This window comes from Orcinus orca, chromosome 16 (genome assembly GCF_937001465.1).
Source record: "Orcinus orca chromosome 16, mOrcOrc1.1, whole genome shotgun sequence".
NCBI classification, from domain to species: domain Eukaryota; kingdom Metazoa; phylum Chordata; class Mammalia; order Artiodactyla; family Delphinidae; genus Orcinus; species Orcinus orca.
The window spans coordinates 73,762,374-73,787,087 of NC_064574.1; the positions used below are offsets into that span (position 1 = coordinate 73,762,374).

Sequence of the window (24,714 nt, forward strand, 5' to 3'; positions counted from 1 at the left end):
TAGATTTTGGTGATTGCATGTTGCTGTGCCCCTTAGATTTCCCGTGGATTGTTAGTTAGATCAAAATAAGATTGATCAGATTTGTGTGTGTGTGTGTGTGTGTGTGTGTGTGTGTGTGTTTATGTTTGCATTTCAAGATTATTTCATTGGTCGTAGTGTATGCTTCCAGCAGGAGCCATTTAATGTCTGGTTGTCACTGTCATGTTTTTGCCAGTGTTTCTTTGGGTTAGATACCTGTACGTGGATTGATGTGTCAGAGGGTAAACGCATATGCTGTTTTACTAGATATTGTGGTTGGCTGCTTTAGATTTCAAAAGCAGGAAGGCTTTTCTGAGGAGATGACTCTTTTAAAAACTGATAACTGAATAGTAAGAAGCAGCACAACATGCGAAGGCTTGGGGTCAGAGCATTCTGGGCAGATGGCACAGCTGGTCCACAGAGGTCCTACATGATCTCCGTGGGGTAGGTGGAGTTGGCTGTGGTACAAGATGAATCAGAGTGGTGGGCTGGGGCCAGATTTTGTTAGGCCTTTCATGCATGGATAAGAGAATCAGATTTTATACTAAGTTTAACGATAGGCTTTTTTTTAATACTAGGTGTGCTGGGAAGGGGTTTTAAACTGGAGAGTGATACGATCCGATTTATGATTTTGAAAGATCACCCTGCCATTGCCATGAGTGGATTATAGAGGGCAGTAGTAGAAGTAGGTAGACCGGTAACAAAACTTTTGCCAAGCAAGAGATGTGATGGTGTGGGGAAGGTCATTGGACAGGACTGGGTGCACTTGTGATTTATTTTGGGAGTAGATCCAACAGAACTTGTTGTTAGAGGACATGTAGGGTGTGAAAGAACAAAAAGAATCAAGAATAGCACTTGGGTTTTTGACTTAAGTAATCGTGTGGATGTGGAACAGTTTGCTGAGATGGAAAAGACCAGTGGAGAAGGGAGGCAAATTTAGGGAGTAATTGCATGTGTTCTATGTTGACCTTAATACTTTGAGATAGCTTTTAAATAATCCAAGTGTAGGTTCAAAGTGTAGGTTCAAAGAAGCCACAGGTTCTATAAGCCTGGCGTTCTGGGGATAAGACAGGCCTGGCAGTAATGATTTGGAAGTCATCAGCTATAGAGTTTTCAGAGGCAGACAGCTTTCTTGGACAACTAAGAATACACAGAATGAGAGAAAGTGACCAGAAAATTAACCCAGTCTCTCAAAGCTCCACTCTTCAGTTTATGTTTATGAAGCTGGATGCACTCTGTCACATCAGAGCATGTTTCAGCTTTACAGCCGTTTTTTAGTAAGTTCAGCGTTCTGCATTACGTTCCTCTGGAGGGATGGGGAGGTGAGAGGAGCAGATGAAATATTGCTGAGTGTGTAGCAGCCTCTAGTGAGGTCAAGACACTTTTCTTTTAAAATTGCTCTTAATTTCAAAAGGCTATTCTTGGCAAGAACTCTAATGATGCAAAGAGACAAGCTACACTTTAAATATACACATCGGCTTAAGGAAACCTTGCCAACATCAGAGATTAGTGGTGTTTTAATTTATGGTTTAGCTATTAAAGACTGCTGCTTCAAATTATGCTGCAGTAAAACCTCTATTATTAACTTGACTAGATCGCACTGTCACCTTTTTTTCTCCTTCTTTCTTTGCAGTCATGTTTCCTATAATGAAGAAGGTATTTTGTAATCTGAAAAGAATCAACCAAATTTTAAAGAAAGATGGCTACTTTGTAAACAGTGTAATTCTCTGATGGGCATTTTGTAGTCGGACAAACTATTAACTAGGAAACAGATGAAGCCTTCTACTTATAGCTGAGATGTTATAATGACATAGTTTCTTTCAAACAAGATTTCCATTTTACTATTTTATCCCTGCATTTAACAAATATTTCTGAGCTGTCTTCATGTGCCAGGCCTCGTCAAAGCATCATAGGTACAAATCTTTTTTCTAAATTTGGATCTGCTGTTTGGGAAATGGATGTCTTATTGAACAAGGCAAAATCTACAGAAGTAAAATGAACTACTTTGAGAGATTTTTTTAATTGAAAAATCTTGGAGAAGTGTGTAACCTAATCACAATTTTAAATGTCTTATTTAAATTATAAAATATAAGGTAATAGACAACAGTTTGTGTGTATCAGGGGAAAGCATGGGACGATCAGTTGTCTCTGGTAGGAGACCTGTAATATCAAGTACCTGGGCCTTTGAGGATCACATGGTTTATTAAATTCATCTCTCATTTGTCCAGCAAGTTAATGAAGTATCTTTCTCTTAAACTGAAGTAGGAAAAGGGATGTTTACAGAAAATAGTATACTATTAAGAAACAAAATGAGTTATAGAATAATTATTACTTGATCAAATTTTAACAGTATATGTTTAGATACATTTATATAAGAAAAGTATGGAAGGATACATATCAAATCATTAACAGTGTAAGATTTGGGAGAAGGGGAAGGAAAGGCTTGTTTTACTTTTCATATTTCTGTGTTGTGTGAATTGTTGCAGTGAGCATGCATTACTTTTATAATTCAAATGATTGAAATGAAATCAGTAAATGGAGAAGGCATGCTTTCCTGTTCAGTAGGGTTGAACTATTTAATGTCTGAAAAGGCAGCTTTTTGTTGTTGTTGTCTTATTAATCAAAGTAAAATTTTCTAAAATGGAAGCGTTTTAAAGATAATAGTAATAAAGCCTTTGCAAAAAACATTTGGTAAGAGCTAGCAGTATGGCAGCCTAAGATGACCTCAGATTCCTCCAGAAGCAAACACTTAGAAGTAAATGTTATGGTAAACATACTTTTGAGAGAATAGTCAGTCTGTCAGGTCTGTAAGGGCATTCCTTAAGGGCTGTAAAAAGGGAGAGTGCCTGGTGGTACTCTGCAGCTCCAGTAGAGACAGGATGTGGCAGAAGACTAGGCCCTTTCACCTTTAGTGAAAGGACGAATTAGGAAAAAATTCACCCTGACACAGAGTGGTACTTGAAGGCTTATCCCTTACCTATGCTTTTGGTGAAAAGAAGAAGTCTCCCAGGGCCTAACCCTGAAATGGGGTTGGTGTTAAAATGTAATAGTACCTCAAGGTCACATAAATGCCCTGAAGATGTGAAATTGATAATAAAAGTGACCCTGGGCTAGTGAAATACCTGAGGCTCTCGGATCCATTTATATCCTTTTCCTGGATTTCCTGGATGTGTGTGTACACTGTATGTGGAGGGTTCAGGGCGGGTCTCTCATAGTCTCAGGTGGGGAAGTTGTGTAAGCTTTGATACATTCCTAAAATGTATTCATTTAGCCTGGGACAGGTTACTTATCCTCCTTGAGCCTAAATTTCCTCAGTATTAAAATTAGAATACTAATATCAATTTAATGGACTTGTTTTGAGAATTCAAGGGGGTAACATATGCCTGGGTTCAGTAAATGTTTAGATCCCTTTCCATCAAGCACTTATTTAAAAATGAATCAATAGAAGCTGTTTCTCTATTATATTGATTTTCTCTTTTCTTTCACTGCTAGTCTTGTAAAATATTTCTCTGTTCCATTCTCTGTAAATTAACATGTATTTTAGCTTCATTAGGCTTAAGTAGACCTATATTTGCTAGCCTGGGAAGCTTAACCATCGTTATTTGCTTACTTGTTTGTGAAAATGTGTTTCGTGTTGTAAACATCTGCCTTATTGAAAAGCTTTCATAACACAATCCATCTGTAAATGAAATACCGTCTTTGTATTCTCTGCCTAGCACTGCACCTTGAGAAGAGTAAGTGCTCAGTAATTATTTGTTGTCAAATGATTTAAAACTCTCTTCGCATTAGCACCATGACTGTCTACAGAACTCAATCCTTGCAGAATGCATCTTGCAAAACAAATGTCAGCATAGTCTCAATCTCTTTCTGCACACAAATGTAGGGAGTATTACCGGTTGTTCATGTATGTAGCAATACCTAACCAGTGATTATCAGTTGGTTCATAATCATTGAAGTGTAGAAAAATCTTGAAAAATATGAATTAAATTTTGTATTAGATCAGAAAAGAGTTCTGGAGTTTAATGTCAGAGGAACATGTGACTTGCTCTTTAGAACAGATTAGTTGGGGGTACAGAGAAGAATAGGGTGTGGCCCCCACCCTCTAAGAGCTCAGGATTTAGACACATCAAAGTTATGCCAGTTGTCTGAGAAGAGAGATGCACAGGGTATGATGAGATTGGGATTAGATGGGATTGGAGTTCCTGGCCGAAGATCAAAGAGATGGTGGAGAATTTAGCCAGGGAAAGACTGGATGTGGAGTGGGGCAGTCCAGTCAGAAGGCCTCAGGTGCTAGGCTGAGAAACGTGGGCTGGTCTTTTGGTGGGGGGGACAGCTATTGAAGCATTTTTAAGATAAAGGAGTGACATGTATTGCTGCAAAAAGTTGTGAAGACATTTCTCCTCAAACTATCAGGGACAAAAACAATCATACCGGGAGTCTTTTGACAACCAGTCAGTTTAATTAGAATATCAAGAGCTCTTCCCACAGACTTTGAATCCCCAGGTAGACTGTAAGCAGCCCGTGAAAATGACCCGATGGCCCCCATGTCCTGGAGCCCAGTGGTCCATCCAGAAGTCACCAGTGTGATGGTGTGTGTTGTGCTTTTCACTGCAAACAGGAAGATGCATAAGTGGTCCTGCTCTTCAGGAACTTTCTTTGGGTCTGCTTGTCACCTCTCAGCCTCTGGAATTCTGGAATGAGTGCTTTCAGTTGCCACATTATACCCATCTGTTTTCTTGAGGACACTGTTTTTCTAAAGTTGTGAGGCAAGAACTTGGTGCTGGTGATAAACAGGGTGGGAGTGGAAGGTGGTGCTGGGATGAGAAGGTGGCGGGCAGCTGCCATGTGAGGGAAAGCGCAACGTCTTTAGACTCTTCAGGGGCAAGTGCGATCAGGAACCCAGTCTGGGCGGGTCGTCGGTAGACCGCAGTGTGCGATGAAATGAAGCAGCCCATGTAGAGGGGGGAGGACCGGAGGGAGGTGTTGAGGAGCCCAGCTGAGGGAGGGCTCAGGGAGGCCGTTCAGGAAGGCCGGTTTCTACCCATGGCAGTTCTGTCACGCGCAGGCTCGGCCTCCGCAGTCGGCTCAGGAAGTTACCCACACTCCCCACCTCCGAGGATTTTGTCCGGCTAAAATGAGAAGTTTTACGTGAAAATGCTTTGTTAACGGTAAAGCATCATGTGAACGTATAGAGAAGTATAATGTGAAGGCATAGTGATGACCTATGGCAATCATTCTCTCATTGCCTTTCCAAGCCAAATCTCTCCTTAGCATTTCATGCTTTATTATTGCTGAATAATCGATATTATTTTCCAAAGCCATTGTCATGAATATAAGATCTTACTTAGGGACTTCCCTGGTGATCCAGTGGGTAAGACTCCATGCTCCCAATGCAGGGGACCTGGGTTCCATCTCTGGTCGGGGAACTAGATCCCACATACCGCAGCCAAGAAGCCCACATGCCGCAACTAAGACCCAGCACAGCCAAAATAAATTAAAAAAAAGATCTTACGTAAAACCTCTGCTTCAATGAACTAACATTTTAAATATTAAAAATAAATTCCTGGGACTGCCCTGATGGCACAGTGGTTAAGAATCTGCCTGCCAATGCAGGGGACACGGGTTTGAACCCTATTCCGGGAAGATGCCACGGAGCAACTAAGCCCGTGCGCCACAACTGCTGAGCCTGTGCTCTAGAGCCCACGAGCCACAGCTGCTGAGCCCACGTGCCACAACCACTGAAGCCCACGTGCCTAGAGCCCGTGCTCTGCAACAAGAGAAGCCACTGCGATGAGAAGCCCGCGCAACGCAACAAAGAGTAGCGCCCGCTCGCTGCAACTAGAGAAAGCCCGTGCGCAGCAACGAAGACCCAACACAGCCATAAATAAATAAATAAATAAGAAAAGTATTATTAAAAAAATAAATTCCTTTGAATTAAGCAGTATCTACATGGTTGTTCATATATTGCGTCCCTCATAAACAGTATTTAAAGTGAAGTAAAGTTCATTTCTATGCCTAATTTGACTTATGAATAAATCATTTTCATGTATTTGGGCAAGTTTAGTACAAGTTTTCAGCCACGCTTTCTTAAAGATTTTTTAAACTGTTGTATTATTTGCTTTTTTTTATTCAGCTAAAACCCAAATTCAGTTTAATGAATTCTGTAAATCAGTGGGCTAATAGAGAAGCTTCTCTTGATTATTGTAATTAAGCTGGGTCTCCTCTAGTTTATGTTCAGCAAAGGTCCTCTCAGTGTAGTACACCAGTAAGTAGTCTTTGAACAGCCATCTGGAGTAGAGGGTTTTGCAGAACTCATCTGAGTTTTTGGCCCCCTCCCAGCACTGCCATCTGTAGGGTCAGGGTCACTCTGCAGTGCTCATTGTAGGCTTTTCATTTAATGTCATTCTGTCCCCTCCAGTCTGTGTGTGTGAGAGAGGGAGAGAGAGAGAGCGCGAGTGAGAGAGAACCTCATTCTATTTTAGTTATTCCCTACTTAGTAGCACATCTAGACTATTCGAGTCTTTTTTCAAGAAAGTTTGATTTCTTGGGTATTTACAGAGCCTACAGAGTTACAATAGTCAGTATTGAAAATTAGTCATTAATCACTTATCACTATGTAACTTAACAAATGGAAAACTTAGTGATAAAACTTTTGTTTCTTACATGCCTGGGCTGTCAGGTAGAATTAAAAAGAGTTAAAAACCAATTTATCTTACTGCATTTGTACTGAATGGGAATTTCTCTAGGGGGTAGATACACGTATGTACATGTAGATGTGTGTAAAGGTATATATATATATACACATATCTGTGTGTATCTATATATATATGTATATGTATTTCTATACATGTATTTTCATTTTGGCATGATTCTGTGTTTATACATATCCACATAAAAAATGCATTACAAAGTGATCTCCTTAGAATGATTCCAAAAGAATAATTTGAAAGGGATCCCTATCTGGCCCTTTACAGAATGTTTATCAACCTCAAATCTAAATTATACTAGAAAATAGGAGGTTATCTTATTTTCCAAGTCAGTAAATTATTCACTGAATTTTTATGGGTGTCAACTATGCCTCCATTATTGTACTAGGGGATTATAATCCCATGAGAATTGATCTGTTATGGTGCACAAATGAATCTGAATGGAAAGATATGTTATTAGTTCAGATACATTATTGTGAGTAGACAGTGTAGATTGTGATGTAGCACAAAGCACAAGTACCCAAGAAGCATCAGGATTGTCAGAGTGTAAAGAGCACTGGCTGGGAGCTCCAGTGCTGTCTTTGTCACTCGCTGCTTGTATGAGCTTCCAAGCAAATTTTATCATCTTTGTACTGCTTTCTTCACTTGAAGACGTGGATTGGATTGGCTTGGCTTGGCTTGGATTGGTTGACCTGTAGAAGCCTTTCTGGCTCTGAAGCTCTTCCTCTGTGACATTTAAATAGGTCTGTAACTGTCTCTGACTGTTGTAATGTTTCCACAGGGTGTTACCTACTGTGGAGAGAGTTCGGCAAGCAGTCTTACCATGGCCAACGTGCCCTGGCACGAAGAAGTGGTGCGCTTTGTCTGTGAGTTGGTGGATCTGATCCCCGACTATGAAATTGCTTGTGAACACGAACATTCCAACTGCCTCCTGATAGCTCACAAGAAGGTAAGAACCAGTCAAGTATGCATTCTTCCATCACCCTTGTCCTTCCTGCTCTCTTTTCTCTTTATTTTCCCCTCACCTTATTATAATGAATATCTACTTGTTTGCTACCTTTCCTAAAACAAACATTAAGAAAGCCCCGAATTCAGTCTGTTGGACCCATAAACTGTCTTTTCTGTGTGAGATTGCTTTGTTTTCAGCCCTCACCAAGGCACCTGAAGTGCTTTCTGGCTTGTAATTGGCGTGTGCTGAGAAACAAAACAAAACACCCTTGTAATAACCTCTAGTCCTTTCCCAGAATGACAAGGGAAAGTGAAAATAGTAAACAACCCCCATATGAGTGTTTCTGACTGTCAGAAGAAATATTGAGGTGTTTATCAAATTTTAGATCACTTTGAATCTTGGCCTCTGCAGAAATATTTCTGGGATTTTGGTTTTCCTTTTTCCCTTTTAGTGTTTTTATTACACAGAACGAGTGCCTGAATCTAATGTATTTTTTAAGTAAATAATGCCTAGCAAAGGAGAAATTCAGTTTTTAGTAGAGGTAGGCCATTAAAAAAAAAACCCAATCAGAAGGCCAGTGTTCGAGTAGCGATCATAATGATATGTCCTTACTGAAATATTTATACAGAAATAATATAGTGTCTGGGATTTGATTCAAAATGATACGAAGTAAGAAGTATGTGGGTGTGTAGATGGGTTGAGGGTTGTTGAGGCTAGATGATGGGTACACAGAGGTTTGTTTTACTCCTCTGCCTAGTTTCCTGTTCAAACTTTCCATTTAAAAGTGCTTTTTAAAAAAGGGGACATGGTTGAACCTTGAAATCATTATTCTAGAAGAAAAATCAACACAAAAGACTACATAATGTATGATTCCATTTATATGAAATGTCCAGAATAGGTAAATCCTTAGAGATAGAATGTGGTTTAGTGGTTGTTGGAAACTGGGGGAAGAGCAGACTGGGAAGTGACTGCTAATAGGTATGGGATTTCTTTTTGGAGTGATGAAAATGTTCTGGAATTATTTAGTGGTGTTGGTTGCACAACTTTGTGACTGTACTAAAAACCACTGAACTGTATACTTTAAAAGGTTGAATTTTATGGTTTGTGAATTATATCACAGTAAAGATAAATTAATACCAAAAAGGTAATAAAGAACGGGCTACCTTTTCTTATAAAAATGCTCTGTATGCAAGTAAAGTCAGGCTTAATTGAACACGAATCTCACTTTTTCCTCCCTCCACAACCTAAGTGGCTTCCTGAACAGCTTTGCAGGTTAATGATATTTAATAATATTAGAATCACTCAATTAAAATTTCACGTGGTCTAGTCTCAAACAAACAGGAGGTTAAAAGGCCCTCATGCCTTGGTGCCAATTAGATTGTATATATCTGACCTAATGATCTGTCAGACTTAAATATTTAGACAGAAGAATATGTACTGGGAGCATTAAGGAACAAAGAAATAAAGGCTACCTAGTATTTGAAACGTTAATAAAGTAGCTGCAAAGACAATTAACTTACAAAGTAAATCTTAAAAACTAAAGCCAAAACTGAATTTTATTTTCTAGCTTTTTATTCATTGTTACTTTTTTAGGTAAGGTAGCACCTTCAAAACAAATTGTTTGATTGGAGGGGCAGTGCTCTGGAAACAGTCCTGACAATGGTAGTAAAGTTCTCTCTTCTTCCATAAGGTCTTCACACCATAGCCAAAGATGTCTTTATAGAATGTAGATCTCTGCTGCTTAGGTGCCTTTGATTGACCTCCCATTGCTTTTAGCATGAAAATCAAAATCCTTAATGTGGCCCCTAGGGTCCTATGTGATCAGTCTCTGTCTGCCTCTCCAGCTTCTTCTGGAACCCCTCTTCCTTCTCTTTCTGCACTTCTTTCATTTTCTCAGCCACAGTAGGTCTTATTTTTCCTCCAGTTAGGCTGGGAATTATATACTTTTTCTACTCTTTTAGTGGGTGCACTAGAAATTACTACATGCAAACTTGACTAATCAGTCTAGTGTTAAAATACTTTTACTCTGTAACTGTGCAAAGCAAGGACTTTAGAACACAACCTCCATTTTTCCCTTCCCAACTCATGCTGTCATTGTTGTGTATGTTAATTATAAATGTAAGGACAGTATTGTTAATTGCTTTATGTAGTCGGTATTTATTTAGATTTACCTGCATTTTAAACATGATTTTGTTCTCTGTTCCTTTTTGCATTTTTGAGCCTCCATCTGGGACTGTTTTCTTTTTGCCCAAAAAGCACCTTTTAAAATTTCCTTTAGTGGAGGTCTGCTGATGGCATACTCTCAGTTTTTGTCCAAAAATGTATATTTTAGCTGGGTATCAAATTCTAGGTTGGCATTTGTTTCCTTTCACCACCATAAAGATATTCCCCTGTCTTTTAAGTTCCACTGATGAAAAGTCAGCTGTTAGTTTGTTGCTTCTTTTAAGGTGATTTGTTGTTTTCTTCCCTCTGGTTTCTTTTTCTCTCCCTTTGGTTTTATGCTCTAATGTGTCTAGACGTGAACTTCTTTTTATTTTCCTTTTTGGGACTTCTTGGGCTTCATAAATTTGTGGGTTGATACTTTCCATCATTGGTTGAAGACTTCTTAGCTTTTATTTCATTAAATATTTCTTCTTCCCCCGTATTTTTCTTCTGGAACTCCAGTTAAACATGTGTTATTGTATTTTTTATTTCACTTGGACAGTTTCTTTTGATTTGTATTCCAAGTCACTAATTTTTGCTTCAGCTGTGTCTCATATGCTATTAAATGCCACACCAATTTTAAAATTTTGGATAGTGTGTTTTCAGTTAAATAATTTGTTTGTTTTGTTTGTTTCAAATATGATATATCACACTGTATCCTTTCCAGTTCCCTGCTGAAATTTTCAAGCTTGGCTTTTATCTTCTTGAATACTGGAAATTTCAGCTATTTCATTGTTTGTATCTGATAACTCCAATATCTAAAATCTCTGTGGATTTGTTTCTGTTATCTGTTGTTTCTGTTGGTTCTCAGTTATGTTGCCTTGTCTCCTTATGTACCTTATCTTATTGTGTTATGTAGAAAATTATAGAAATAATATGAGGTTTAGGATTAGAATATCACTTCTGAGATTTGGAGACACGTTTTACCTCACTTTTTTCCTGTGGAAACTGATCAGATGGTGAAGAGACTTCCTTAAAGTCTCATAAAGTGGCTGAGCCAAATCTAGACCCACAACCTTCTGCCCTCTAGTCCATTGGTCTTTCTTATACTACAGGGCATCTTTTGATACCACTGACGCCATTCAAAGAAGAGTTTAAAACTGGGAAATTTTATGTTAGACCAATACTTGACTTCAGTCTCTAAGATTTCTTCTCTCTTCCCAGTGTAAACATGGACATAGGGGAAATAAATGGCACCGTATCTCATTCAGGCCAGTTGAGTTCTGTAAGTGTTTATTAGACATCTGCTGAGTTCTGACACCAGGCTGTGCAGTGAGGGCCGCAGCACCTCAGCCATGAAGAATGTCAAGCACAGCCATGGATGAAAAATCCAGTTTCTCTGCATCCTAACCAGCATTTGGTATTGTCGTTTTTTTTTTTTTTTTTTTTTTTTGCGGTACACGGGCCTCTCACTGTTGTGGCCTCTCCCGTTGCGGAGCACAGGCTCCGGACGCGCAGGCTCAGCGGCCATGGCTCACGGGCCCAGCCACTTCGCGGCATGTGGGATCTTCCTGGACTGGGGCACGAACCCGTGTCCCCTGCATCGGCAGGCAGACTCTCAACCACTGCGCCATCAGGGAAGCCCTGGTGTTGTCATTTTTTAGGTTAGCTGTTCTAACAGGTTTGTCATGATCTCAGTGGGTCTTAATTTGCATATCATGAACATGATCTATTTAGATCTTTGATTTCGTTAATGAGCATTTTATAGTTTTTAGTATACAGGTCCTATACTTTGTTAGGTTTATACCTAAGTATTTTTCTGTTTTAGCAATTATAAATGGCATTGCATTTTTAATTTCAGTTGTCACAAGTTCACTGAATTCTGTAGAAATAGAATTAATTTTTGTATGTTGATCTTGTATCCTGCAACCTTGCTGAGTCACTTATTATTTCCAGCAGGATTTTTTTAGTAGATTTCTTGGGGTGTTCAACATAGACCATTATATCTTCTACAAAAAGGGACAGTTTTGTTTCTTCTTTTTCAATTGGCATCCCTTTAATTTCCTTTACTTAATTACATTTTACTAAGACTTTGAGTACTTTATTGAATAAGAACAGTGATTTCGGACATTCTTGTCTTTTTCCGGAGAGTGTTTAGCCTTTCACTGTTTAATTTTATGTTAGCTGTAGGTTTTTTATACTTGCTCTTTTCCAAATTGGGGAAGTTTCCCTCTATTTCTAGTGTTTTGAGGGGTTTTATTGTGAATGGGTGTTTATTCACAATAAAATTATTAAGTCATATCCTTTTTCTCTGTTGCTATGAACATGTGATTTTTCTTCTTTTACCCATTAATATGATGGATTACATGGATTTTTGAATATTGGACCATGCTTGCATCCCTGAAATAAAATAAACCCTTCTTAGTCATAGTGTGTATTTCTTTTTTATATATTGCTGAATTCTTTTTGCTAATATTTTTAAAAAGATTTTTGCTTCTATGTTCATGAGGAATATAGGTCTGTAGTTTTCTTTTTTTATACTGTCTATGATTTTAGTATTAGGGTAATACTGGCCTCTTAAAGCAGGTTGGGAAAGGTTTCCTCCTGTTTTCTAGGAGGAATTGTGTGGAATTGGTGTTAATTCTTCTTTATATGTTTAGTAGAATTCTCCAGTGAAACTGTCTGGGCTTAGAAGCATATTTTGGGGGGAGTTTTTAAATTATGAATTACATTTCTGTAATAGTTACAAGGCTATTTAGATTATCTTTCATCTTGGGTGAGATGTGGTAGTTTGTACTTTTCAAGGAATTGGTCCATTTCATCTAAGTTGTCAAGTTTATGTGAATAAATTGATCATAGTATTACTTTATTTTCCTTTCAGTGTCCTTACAACATCTTGTTTCATTTCTGATTTGGTTGATTTGTGTCTTCTCTGTTTTGTTTCTGTTGGTTTATTCAGTTTGTTGATTTTATTGGTCTTTTCAAAGAACCATGTTTTGGGGACTTCCCTGGCTGTCCAGTGGTTAAGACTTCACCTTCCATTGCAGGGGGTGCAGGTTCAATCCCTGGTCGGGGAGCTAAGATCCCCCATGCCTCGTGGCCAAAAAACCAAAACATAAAACAGAAGCAATATTGTAACAAGTTCAATAAAGACTTTAAAAATGGTCCACATCAAAAAAGAAAAATCTTTTAAAATAAAAAACAAAGAACTATCTTTTTGTTTCACAGGTTTTTCTCTATTTTTCAGATTTCAATTTCATCTATTTCTGCGCTTCTCTTTATTATGCCCTTCTTTCTGTTTACTTTGGGTTTCTTTGCTTCTTGTTTCTTAAGATAAGGGCTTCGATTATTGACTTTTCCTCTTTCCTAATGTAAACATTTAATGCTCTAAATGTTCTTCTTTGGCCCATGGATTACTTAGCAGTTTGTGGTTTAGTTTCCTAGTGTTTGGGTTTTTTTTTTTCCTGTTGTGTTTCTGTTATTGATTTCAAGTTTGATTCTCTTATAATCAGAGAACATATTCTCTATGATCTTGGTTCTTTTAAATTTGTTGAGGTTTGTTTTGTGGACTAGGATGTTGTCTATCTTGGTAAACATTTTGTGTGCGCTTGCCAAGAATATACAATGTGTTGTTGTTGGGTGAGTGTTCTGTGAATGTCTGTTTCATCCTGTTGGTTGGTGGTGGTGTTGAGTTCTTCTGTATCTTTGCTGATTATATAGTTCTATCAGTTATTGAGTGAGAAGTGTTGAGGTCTTCAGCTGTAAGTGTGGGTTTTTCTATGTCTCTTTTCAGTTGTGTCAGTTTTCGCTTTATATATTTGGCAACTGTGTTGTTTGGTGCATACTCATTTAGGATTTCTGTATCGTCTTGGTGGAGTTGACCTATTTTTCATTTATGTAATGTCCCTCTTTGTTCCTATAAATTTTCTTTGCCTTGGAGTGTACAATATCTGACAGTAATATAGCCACTTCTGCTTTCTTTTGATTGATGTTTACATTGTATATCTTTTCTATCTTTTAAATTTCAATCTGCCTATATCATACATTTGAAGTGAGCCTCTTAGAGACAATATACAGTTGGCTGGTGCTTTTTTAATGTACCCTGCCAATCTCTACAGGGTTTCCACTGAAACAATAGAGGGGGGTTGGGATGGCAGGATTCCCCACTGCACCTTCTCTGACACCTCCCCAGCAGTGGGAGGGAGAGGGTACAGCTCAGTACAGCTGGGCAAATGTGGAAATCTAGGATCCCCACTAGGTGTTTGCTGACTGGGGTGAGAATGAGGCCAGTTTTTCTCTTGGCCTAGGATGGTTATTATGTAAAAATTTTCTGTCTTGCTTGGCTGCCCTTTTCCTAGTCCTTTGGCTAGGGAGGCTTAATCTGAGGCTTAATTTTTTTTGTTTTTTTAATTGTGAGTGCTCATTGGTGTTTCTAGGTTGTGGGCTTTAACCAGGCTTCTGAATTCTCGCACCCAGTCCAGGATATATGAGCCAAAATTAAAACCCAGGGAACGTATCACTACGTTCCTTAGGTCCTGCAGTCCTTAGCCAACCTGCCTTCTTATCTCCACCTTTGAAAGCCTTCTTATGTTTGTTTTATATATAATATCTAGGGGTTTTAGCTGTAGAAATACATTTGTCCAGAACAGAAGACTTATGACTAGACAGTTTTGACATTTATTGTTTTTTGTTTACTATCTCCCCAGTGAACAGTAGTAACCAGTCCACTTGGCACTGTTTGTTATTATTAGATTATTTGCACGTAAACTCATTTTGTTTGCTTATGTTAAAAGTGTCACCCAGTATGGTTGCATGGCTACCTCTGTAGTGTTACTGGAAAGGTTTTTCAGAAACTTATATGAAAAGATCTTTTCCTAATCCTAATCAGACCCCATCAAATCCCATTTAATAATTAGGCTAGCAATTTGCAGATGAATGCCTTTTTAAGGGTAGTAAAAGCAGAGTTATAACCAAAGGAAAAAGACAAAAACAAAATCCACAAAACAGATCATTTAGTCTACAAATAATTGAGGGTGGGCATTGACTATTCAACATCCTCATTGTTTTTGCTGCCAATTCCAAGTTTATTGTTTCTCTGCTGTATTTTTGAAACACATGCCATCTTACAGAGAATGCAAGAGAAAAACCTAAACATTTTATTTGGTTTTAATGGCCTTCACAATCAAGTCCTTTCAGTTTCATTTCACGCCCACTTCCCAGGCCTTTACTAGGCATTGCCATGTTGTTTCTTTCCTCTGTGTATTTGCCGAAGGTATCTCTTCTGCTAGACCTGCCCTCCTTACCCCACTTCATCTGGTGAATTTCTGCTTTTTAAAACTGTAAAACAAACCTCCTTGGGGACCGCTTCTTTCAGAGCTATATGCACATCTGTAAGGCTGTTTTCACTAAGAAGTTAGGGTTCCTGGAACACAAGGGCTGTCATTCCCAGCACCTCCTAGAGTACCTGGTACATATTAGATTCTCAGTGTTTGTTTAGTGAATTAACAAGCTCTTCACCTTCATTTTCTTTCCTTATTCATTGTCTTGCCTTCTGAAATCAGAGACATTGTTCCATCTTCCTTGCTAATTTTGGTAGCTATTTACCTTCTTCCTTATTTATTTACTCATTCATTTATTCAATGAATATTTACTGTTGAGTTTGCTATTTTATAGGTCATCAGTAACCTGCTAGTTGTCAAATCCAGTTGTTTTCTCACTCACCATTCCTCTATTTTTTCTGCAGCAGGAAACTGATGCCCATTCATGCTTTTGAAAGTCTCTCCTGCCTACTGTACTGTACTTTTTTGATTCTAGTAAAGTTGGCTAGTAAAAATAAGAACATTGCCAGAAAGTGCAGCATTTAAAATCCCCAAACTGTGGCCTTTCTTTCTTTACCCATTTCAAAAATTTGAAATTCTCTCTGAACCAGGATAGCTCAAAATGTAAGGTGAATTGTAAATGAATGAATAAATGAATGAATGAATGAATGAATAAATAAATAAATAAATTCTAGAGAGACCCCAAGCATGGATTGACTATATTTAGTTGACCTTTAAAGATCCTGCATTAAATTTGCAAGGTTTTCACAACATGAATTAGCCTCTGGAGAGTTTATTATAATTTGTATTACTCTGTCCATTCCCAGAATACTCTGTGGTCATTTGCAGTGCAGTGTGATCTTTTCATTGCCATATGCTACACCACATGCAAAGCATTTCTGAATTCTAATAGTGGAATATTTTTTTAATGGATGATTACTTTTTAATATCTCTGTAGAACAGTTTTGTTATTTAGAAGTGATGTTCAGACTAAACAGAAACATAAAGGAGTTTCTGCTGTTGATAAGAAGTAGGTTTTTTAAGTGGTTGTAAGAGTAGATGGGAGTAGAAAGTTCAGTGAGCATCTCTGACTTTGAACAAAGGAAATATAAAAAAGACTCACATTGAGATAAATAAGTCAGCATATTCCAGTTCCAGGGTTGAGCTAGAGGGACAGAGAGATGACTACAGATAGTTGGTGAGTGGAGGGTCAGCCTGTCTGTGTGATTTGGAGGGGCTGGCTGGGAGAAGGAGGTACAGTCAGCCCTCTGCTTCTGGGTTTCCAGCCTAGGAGCTTAAATGTAACTGTGGTCCTATCAGTCTGCAAACTAGTAAGACCATGATGAATCTGATATACTTTGATCATTTTAGTTCAGAAATGTGAAGTCCTTTCTACATATTGGTAATGTCCAATTATAGTGGTTCACTGTCTGTGGAAACCAAGTGGTAGGTTATATGCATGGCTTGCAGAATCCACATAGCATTGTTTTTAAACTTAATTCCTTATTATTTTAAAATAAACTTTATGTTTTAGTACAGTTTGAGATTTACAGAAAAATTGAGAAGATAGTACAGAGGGTTACTGTGTGCCCTGGATTGGCCTATTATTAACATCTTACATTGGTATACAGCACATGTGTTACAATCAATAAACCAATATTGATACATTATTATTCACTGAAGTCCATAATTTAGATTTCCTTAGGTTTCACTTAATGGCCTTTTTCTGTTCTAGGATCCCATAACTTTGAGGAGTAGTCAGGAGGTATTTTGTAGGATGCACCACTACTGGAATTTGTCCAATGTTTTTCTCATAAGACTTGCGTTATGGGTTTTTAGGAGGAAGATCACAGAGGTAGAGTGCCATTTTCATCACATCATATCAAGCTCCCTTGATTTTGACCTTGATCAGCAAGCTGTGGTAGTGTTTGTCAGTGTTTGTTTTCCCCTCTCCCTTTCTGTAGGAAAATTCTTCCTTCCCCTCTGCTTCGGAAGAAGTGTATATTCCGCACATATCTAAGGAGTGAGAGTTCTACTCCACATCCTTGAGGGTGGAATATCTGCATAAATTATTTGGAATTCTTCTGCACAGGTTTGTCTCTTCTTCCCATTTATTAATTTATTCAATCATTTTTATATCAGTATAGGCTCATGGATATTTATTTTATAACTTTGGGTTATAATCCAATTCATCTTTATTACTTTTGCCCAAACTATTCTAGCTTTGTCCATTAAGAGCTCTTTTAGTTGGCTCCTGTGTTTCTTTTACATACCCCCATCAATGTGTGTATTTGGGGAGGGCGGGGTTTGTTCATTTTGAGCTCTTTTCTTTCTCGCACCACAAGAAGCTCCAGGCTTATCTTGTATATTTCCTGCCCCAGTCCTAGAATCAGCCATTTCTCTCAGGATCTGTGGTTTCTTTTATTGGAGAATGGTGTTAGAAACCAAGATCTGGGTGAAGGTGTGCTCGTTGCTACTAGGGTGTTGTTTGGTTTAGGCCCTCTTAGATGACAGAGAGAAGAAATATATGTGTATGTATCAATACTAACCTTCGTATATACACATGTAGGTAAATATTTCTATAGGTACCATTTGTATCTATATTAAGCTAAACATACTGATGTCTCAGACTCTAATCTGTTACCACATGACTCATCCTAGTCTCCTCTCCTTGCTTATTTATAAATTCACACTCCAACAGTGAGACTCTAATCCTAGCTCCTATTACCAGTCATCTGTTTACTAAATTGTTCGATTCCAGTATACATAAAATATATAGCAGTATCAGAATTTTTAACCCTAGAATACAGTGTTTATACTTAGTTTCTTTTGCCTTTAGTCTTACAGGCTCCACTTACTTTTAAAATTACTTAGGTCAGTGCCCTTTCCACCCCCTCCCCTTCACTGAAGTTATTTCACACATTTGTAATTTAGTAGACTCTCTTGTCACAGTCTGCTCCTCTTCCTGGGTTCCCCTGACCTCCTAAATGACTTCTTAAACTTGCATACTTTAAGGTTCAGTATTTGTGTTATAAAGTTCTGTAGGTTTTGAAAAGCGTATAATGGCATGGAAACATGAATGAACGTATTTTTCTTATGCTTGTTTGCCATCTGTACATCTTTGGTAAGGAGGTCAGATCTTTTGCCCATTTATTTAATTGGATTGGTTGTTTTGTTATTGTTGAGTTTTAAGAGTTTTTAAAAGATATTTTGAATACAAGTCATGTATCAGATATGTTTTGCAAATATTTTCTCCCGGTCTACATGACTCGATTCTTCATTCTCTTACCTGTGCCTTTCTCAGAGCAAATGTTTCTCATTTTAATAAAGTTATCAATTTTTCTTTCATGGTTCATGTCATCAGCAAATAGAGGCAATTTTACATCTTCCTTTCCAATTCTGATACCTTTAATTTTATTTTTTTCTTGCGTGATTGCTCTACCTAAGACTTCTGGTACTGTGCTGAGTAGGAGTGGTGAGAACGAGCATCCTTGTTTTGTTCCTGATCTTAGAGGAAAAGCTGTCTGCCTTTTACCATTGAGTATGGGCTTGTCTTACACAGCCTTTATTATGTTGAGATATGTTTCTTCCCTGCCTAATTTATTAAGAGTTTCTATCATGAACGGATGTTGAATTTTATCAAATGCTTTTTCTGTGTCTTTTGAGATGATCTTACAACTTTCAAAATGTACCTTAGACTTAAACATAAACTATAACTCTATAAAATTTCTAGAAGATAACAAAGGACATTATTCCCTTCCTCCCTTCCTCTCTCATGGCTTCTTTTGCTTCTTCATTTTCAAACCACTTGTTATGGCTGCCGTAGCCCCAATTTAGCTCAAGCATCCACCACCACTTGGTTCAGTCTCAAGTGCCAAATTCTCAAGAGAAGACTTGCCTATGTGTAAAACCATATTGTCTTTGAACAGAGATAATTTTACTTCTTCATTTCTTATTTGGATGCTTTTTTCCTTTTTCTTGTCTAATTGCTCTGGCTAGGACTTTTATATATGTATGTCTGTTGATCTAGTTGATTTATTGTGTTGTTCAAGTCCTTTGTTTCTGTAGTTATCTTCTGTTTGGTTGTTCTATCCATTATTGAGTATGAGATATTAAAGTCTCCAACTATTGTTATAGAACTGTCTATTCCTCCCTTCAATTCTGTCAATATCTGCTTCATATATTTTGATAATCTGTGATCAGGTACATAAATGTTTATAATTGTTGTATTGTCTTGCTGTACTGAACCTTTTACTGATATATAATGTCCTTCTTTGTCTCTTGTAACCTTTTTGATTTGACGTCTATTTTGTGTGATATTAGTATAGCCACTTCTCCTTTTGGTTACTATTTGCATGGAATATCTTTTTTCATCCTTTCACTTTCAACCTATTTTGTCATTGGACATAAAGTACAGCACTTGTAAACAGCATATAGTTGGATTATGGGTGTTTTTGTTTGTTTTTTGCGGTACGCGGGCCTCTCACTGTTGTGGCCTCTCCCGTTGTGGAACACAGGCTCCAGACGCACAGGCTCAGCGGCCATGGCTCACGGGCCCAGCCACTCTGCGGCATGTGGGATCTTCCTGGACCGGGGCACGAACCTGCGTTCCATGCATCGGCAGGCGGACTCTCAACCACTGCGCCACCAGGGAAGCCCTGCATTATGGGTTTTTTAATCCGTTTTTCCAATCTCTGTTTTTTGATTGCAGAATTTAATCTGTTTACACCTCTGAGATCAGAAGCAGCAGTTGATGGTCAGAAGACAGATCCCCAGTGTTTGGAGGACAGGGTCCTCAGTGCCCACCCTGTCTCCCACAGGCTGCATGCAGGCTGCTCCAGGAACATGTTTACAGCCGCCTGCTGTGGGCATGGGGAGTGAGGGGTGGGTAGCTACTGCCTGTCTAAACTGAAATTAACTACAATTTACAGTTCAAACCCTCCCCTCAAAGTTGCAAACCTTCAGTAGACTTCAGAGTTCCAAAATAGTTATGTCAGGCAAGATTCTGCCAGTATAATTTTTGTCTGGGTTGAGAGAAGTCTTCCTAATGCTTCCTACTGCACCACCTTCCCAGAATCCTGTACTCTTATATTTTAAAAGTTTTTACTCAGGGCTTCCCTGGTGGCGCAGTGGTTGAGAGTCCGCCTGCCAATGCAGGGGACGCGGGTTCGTGCCCCGGTCCGGGAGGATCCCACATGCCGCGGAGCGGCTGGGCCTGTGAGCCATGGCCGCTGAGCCTGCGCGTCCGGAGCCTGTGCTCCGCAACGGGAGAGGCCGCAACAGTGAGAGGCCCGCGTACCGCAAAAAAAAAAAAAAAAAAAAAAAGTTTTTACTTAGTTTAATTCTGAAGTGAATTGACATTGCTGTCCTCCTTCAGCACAATTACAGGGACTTTCCAGTACTCTTTCCTGCAATTAATGCATGTTTTGATGGATCCATGTAAATCTCACTTGCATCCCAGTTGTTCCTGCTGGGTTCCGTTTCCTTCTTGATGACGTAAGTGGTAAACTTAGTCTTTTTTTCCTCTGAAACATCTTTATTTCACTTTTGCTCTTGAATGATAAATTATCAGAGTAGAAAACTCTAAGCTGAGGTATTTCCTTCCAGCACTTTGAAGGTATCATTTTGTTGTTTTCCAGCATAATCTTTTCATTATCTTCTAGTATCTTTCATCATCAGTGAGATGTCTGGTGTCATTCCTTAGTTTTAGTGTCTGCTGTTAAACTCAACAACCAGTAACATTTATTAAGGTCACTTTGATAACACTATGCTTGCATTAATTCATTTAATCCTTAAAAAAATCTTATGAGTCATAAATATTATTTTTCCTCATGTTCCAAAGGAAGAATCTCAGGCCCAGAGAGTACAGATCTTCTCCAGGGACAAATAGGGCATAGTTAGAATTCAATTCCATATCTTTCAAAATTCAAAGACTACTTTGGATCACTACATTATACCATCTCTCAAATGCTACAGAGCAGTCAGACACGGTGGGGAAAGGGAAATGTCCCTTGGAAACAAGGTGCAGTTTCCCATCCCACGTTCACCAAGCAGCATCTCCTTAATCTTCACCACGATCATCAACACTGAGAAAGTTTTTGCCGAATTTGAGGTCCTGTAGGTAATTAAGCACTGATCACAGAGACCTCCCTCTTGGATATATAAACTCACAATCTGTAAAGGGAGGGAATGAAGAGATGTCACCTCCCACACCTTCCCCTGTTGGAATAAGAAGGGAACTGTATGTCTCCATTAGGTTTCATGCAGTGTTTTCCTAACAAAATCTACTGACTGAATATTTTCCCCGCTGTGTTGCATGTGGAACTCATTCTTATCGGAGACCTGATTGTTCCCAGTAATTACTTTCAGAAAAATGTCAGAGAAAATTGGCAATTTGGTGACACTACTGAGAGGACTTAGCTCTACTCCAACAGGATGGGGGATTAAGATTGAAACTCCAGAAACTGAGTTTCCAGATAAAAAATTTTTAATTGCACTTGGATATATCTAGAATTCAATTGCATTGTTGTAGTTTTGCCTCTCAAAATGGTTCCCCAGGCAGCTGTGCCATGGGAATGCTACTTATCACCAGTAAACTCAGAAAAAGGTGGCAACTCCTCTCAACGTCTCACTGTCACAGGCAGTCAGGTGCACTTTGAAGTCTGTCTTTGGGATCTTTGCCTCCTCTTACCCAAAGAACAAACAATGCAGTTGTAGCTACAACAGGTGAGAACAAAATTCATAAACCTTGGAAATTCACTGTAGCACTCTTTTTTTTGTATTCCAAAGTCACTCTCCCTGTAACTACCTTAGGACTCCCTCTACTCCTTCCCAGTTAACATGTACTTCTGAGTTCTGAGAAGGTCTGGCAGCGCTCCTGTTCCATCCTTTAACCAGTGTTTTTCTAGTTGTGTGGTTGCTAAGTATTACTGTATGTTTGGAGGAGCCAACTACTAAATAATTGATACTAAGATCACATAAATTCTTCTTAAGAGTATGAAAACGAAAATGGTATGTATGATTCTTATTTTTGTATTATTCTACTTTGTTCTCTATATGTGGACTTTGAGGTCTGGTTATCCAATAAAGGATTAATTTTACCCAAAGAAAGGGCTGACATTTGTCCTCAGCTTCCAGGAGGTGATTTCTAAGCTCTTGGAATGTCCTGCCTGACAAGAGTGTCTTTGCTCTTCTGGAGGCACATTGGGTCACACTAGATCGTCTATGCTGAGAATGTGGTTTGGGGTGGGGGCTTTGGTCTCCACAGGACCTGCTCGACCTCCAGAGAGGCTGGAAACTAAGGTCAGCCACTCAGCAAGCAGCTAAGTCTAGGTGCACAAACCCCAGTAAAATCCCTGGACACCAAGGCTCAGGTGAGCTCCCCAGGTTGGTGGTACTCCACGCCTGTTGTCAGACATCGTTCTGGGTGAAGGTAGCATGTTCCAGGACTCTACTGGGGGGAACGTCGGGAAGCTCCTTGCTTGGAACTCTCCTAGGCTCTGCCCATGTGCCTCTTCCCATGACTGATTTTAATCCCTATCCTTATGCTGTAATAAGCCATACTATGAGTATAACAGCTTTCGGTGAATTCTGTGGGTCCTTGTAGTGAATTGTCAAACGTGAAGGTGAGCTTGGGAACCCCTAAATTTGCAATTGGTGGCAGAAGTGGGAGTGGTCTTGGGGAAACTCCTGAACTTTGTACTGGTATATCTGTTTTCAGATCCCAGCCTCACTGTTTTTCATTTTTCTTATCTGCAAAATAGGGGTAACTCTGTTTACAACGTTACTGTGGTAGCTAAATAAAGTGACATATATAAAGCATCTTCATATAATATAGGATTATATTATAGGATTATATATATATATATATATATATAACATATAATAAAGGATCTTCCCTAAAGGTGCTGATCATTTGATTTTTTAATAAAGAATACTACAGTATCATGTGGAAGAATATTTGTACAGAATACCTACGGTGATGATTTTTTGCTTGTTTTTCTCTGTTTGCTCTTTATGTCTTTACTTTGTATTATGGAAGATGAGGGTTAAATTTTCTTCTACCTTTTCTCATCACACACTTCCTATTCTCCCACCTTCCCAGCATACATATGCCATAATTTTATGCATTATTATGACCATATGAATAGTATTCACTGTTGAGCAGTGCAATCTTTTATGATTGCCATTTGTTTCTGGCACAACTTTTTGGTTTTCCTGGAGTTAATATTTGTCTTTTTTTGTGTGTGTGTGTGTTCTATGTTCTTGAGCTAAATCAACTCTTGAACTCTCTGCCATCATCTATTTCTCCTTTCAGACTTTCAGATGTGTTGAATTTTCTATCAGGTTCATCTTTTTAAAGGAGTCTCTCCAGGGGCACTTTCTGACCCATCTACATTGGACACACAGCTGTCCTACTGGGGTTTCTTTTAGCTTTCTCCTGTGTGGGGTATCTTGTTCCTGTTTTTTCAGGTCTTTTTTTAATTTACTCCCTCATTCAAGTGAAGCATCCTCCAGAAGATTCCTGAGAAAGGGTATGTGGGAGGTGCAATTTATTGAGACTTTGAATTTCTAAAAATATTTTTATTCTCCCTACACATGTGATTGATAGTTTTGCTGGATATAGAATTCTAGATTGGAAATTATTTTCCCTGTGCAATTGGAGCCCTGTCTTTAAGTTTTCAGTGTAGTTGTTGAGAACTCTGAAGGCCTTCTGATTCTTGATCCTTTGTACAGGACCATTTTTCCTTGTTAGATTTCCCTTTGTCTCCATTGTTTTCCCTCCGTGAAATTTCACTGAGATGGGCCTCAGACAGTATGTCTATTTTCATCCATTATGGACCCCTTCAGTCTGGAAACTCGTGGCCTTCACTTCTCAAATTTTTTCCAGAATTATTTCATTGAGGTACCTCTATCCTGTTTCTTCTCCTTCCTTTCAGGAACTCCTATTATTTAAAAATTAGGTCTCTTGGGCCAGTCCTTAAATTTTCTTTTATATTTCTCTCCTATTTTTTAATCTTTCTTTTTTACTCTACATTCTAGGAAATGTTTAACATTTTACTTCTTAACTTTCTCAAGAATCTTTCATTTCCATAATTTTAAAATCTAAAGTCTTTTTCATTCTTTGAGTGTTTCTTTTTATAGTGTAACTTTTAAAAATGAATACAGTAATCTCTCATTTCTCTGAGGATAATTGTTTTAGTTTAGTTGTTTGGATTTTTATTTTGTCATTTCCTCCCTACCCTAGGCTCTGTTTACTCTGTTACTCTTTTCTTTTTGTTTATTTTATCTCTCTTCCATGTTAGAAGTTTTCCTCAGATGATCGTCAGTTGTCTGCTCATATTTAAGTGTGAGACTAAAAAGAGTACTGAGAATCCTAAGTGTGTAGACTGGGCTTGACTTTATCTTAGAGAAATCTACCTGGGCCATTTCCTGAGGGAACCCAAGAAGTCTTCATGGCCACCAAGGGTCAGGAAGCAGGGAGTAGGGCTGTTCTGATCTCTCATTTTCAGTGTGACAGCCCTGTTCTCCGCTGTACCTGCTGTACCATAGTCCATAGATTTTCTATTTTATTGTCTTC

At 38.6% G+C, this 24,714-nt stretch overlaps 1 protein-coding gene across 8 annotated transcripts in view; it reads left to right on the top strand.

The window, feature by feature from the left end:
* The window catches only part of LOC101274335 (S-adenosyl-L-methionine-dependent tRNA 4-demethylwyosine synthase TYW1), a 451,923-nt gene that overhangs the window by 372,894 nt on the left and 54,315 nt on the right, over positions 1-24,714 (top strand). For 7 of the 8 annotated variants that reach the window (XM_049699574.1, XM_049699573.1, XM_033426289.2 and 4 more), the window contains one exon: positions 7,507-7,674. In XM_049699574.1, coding sequence (XP_049555531.1) covers positions 7,507-7,674 — 168 coding nt within the window. Of the gene's footprint in view, positions 1-7,506; positions 7,675-17,098; positions 17,177-24,714 lie in introns of those variants that run through there. The other variant, XM_049699576.1, reaches the window with a different exon arrangement.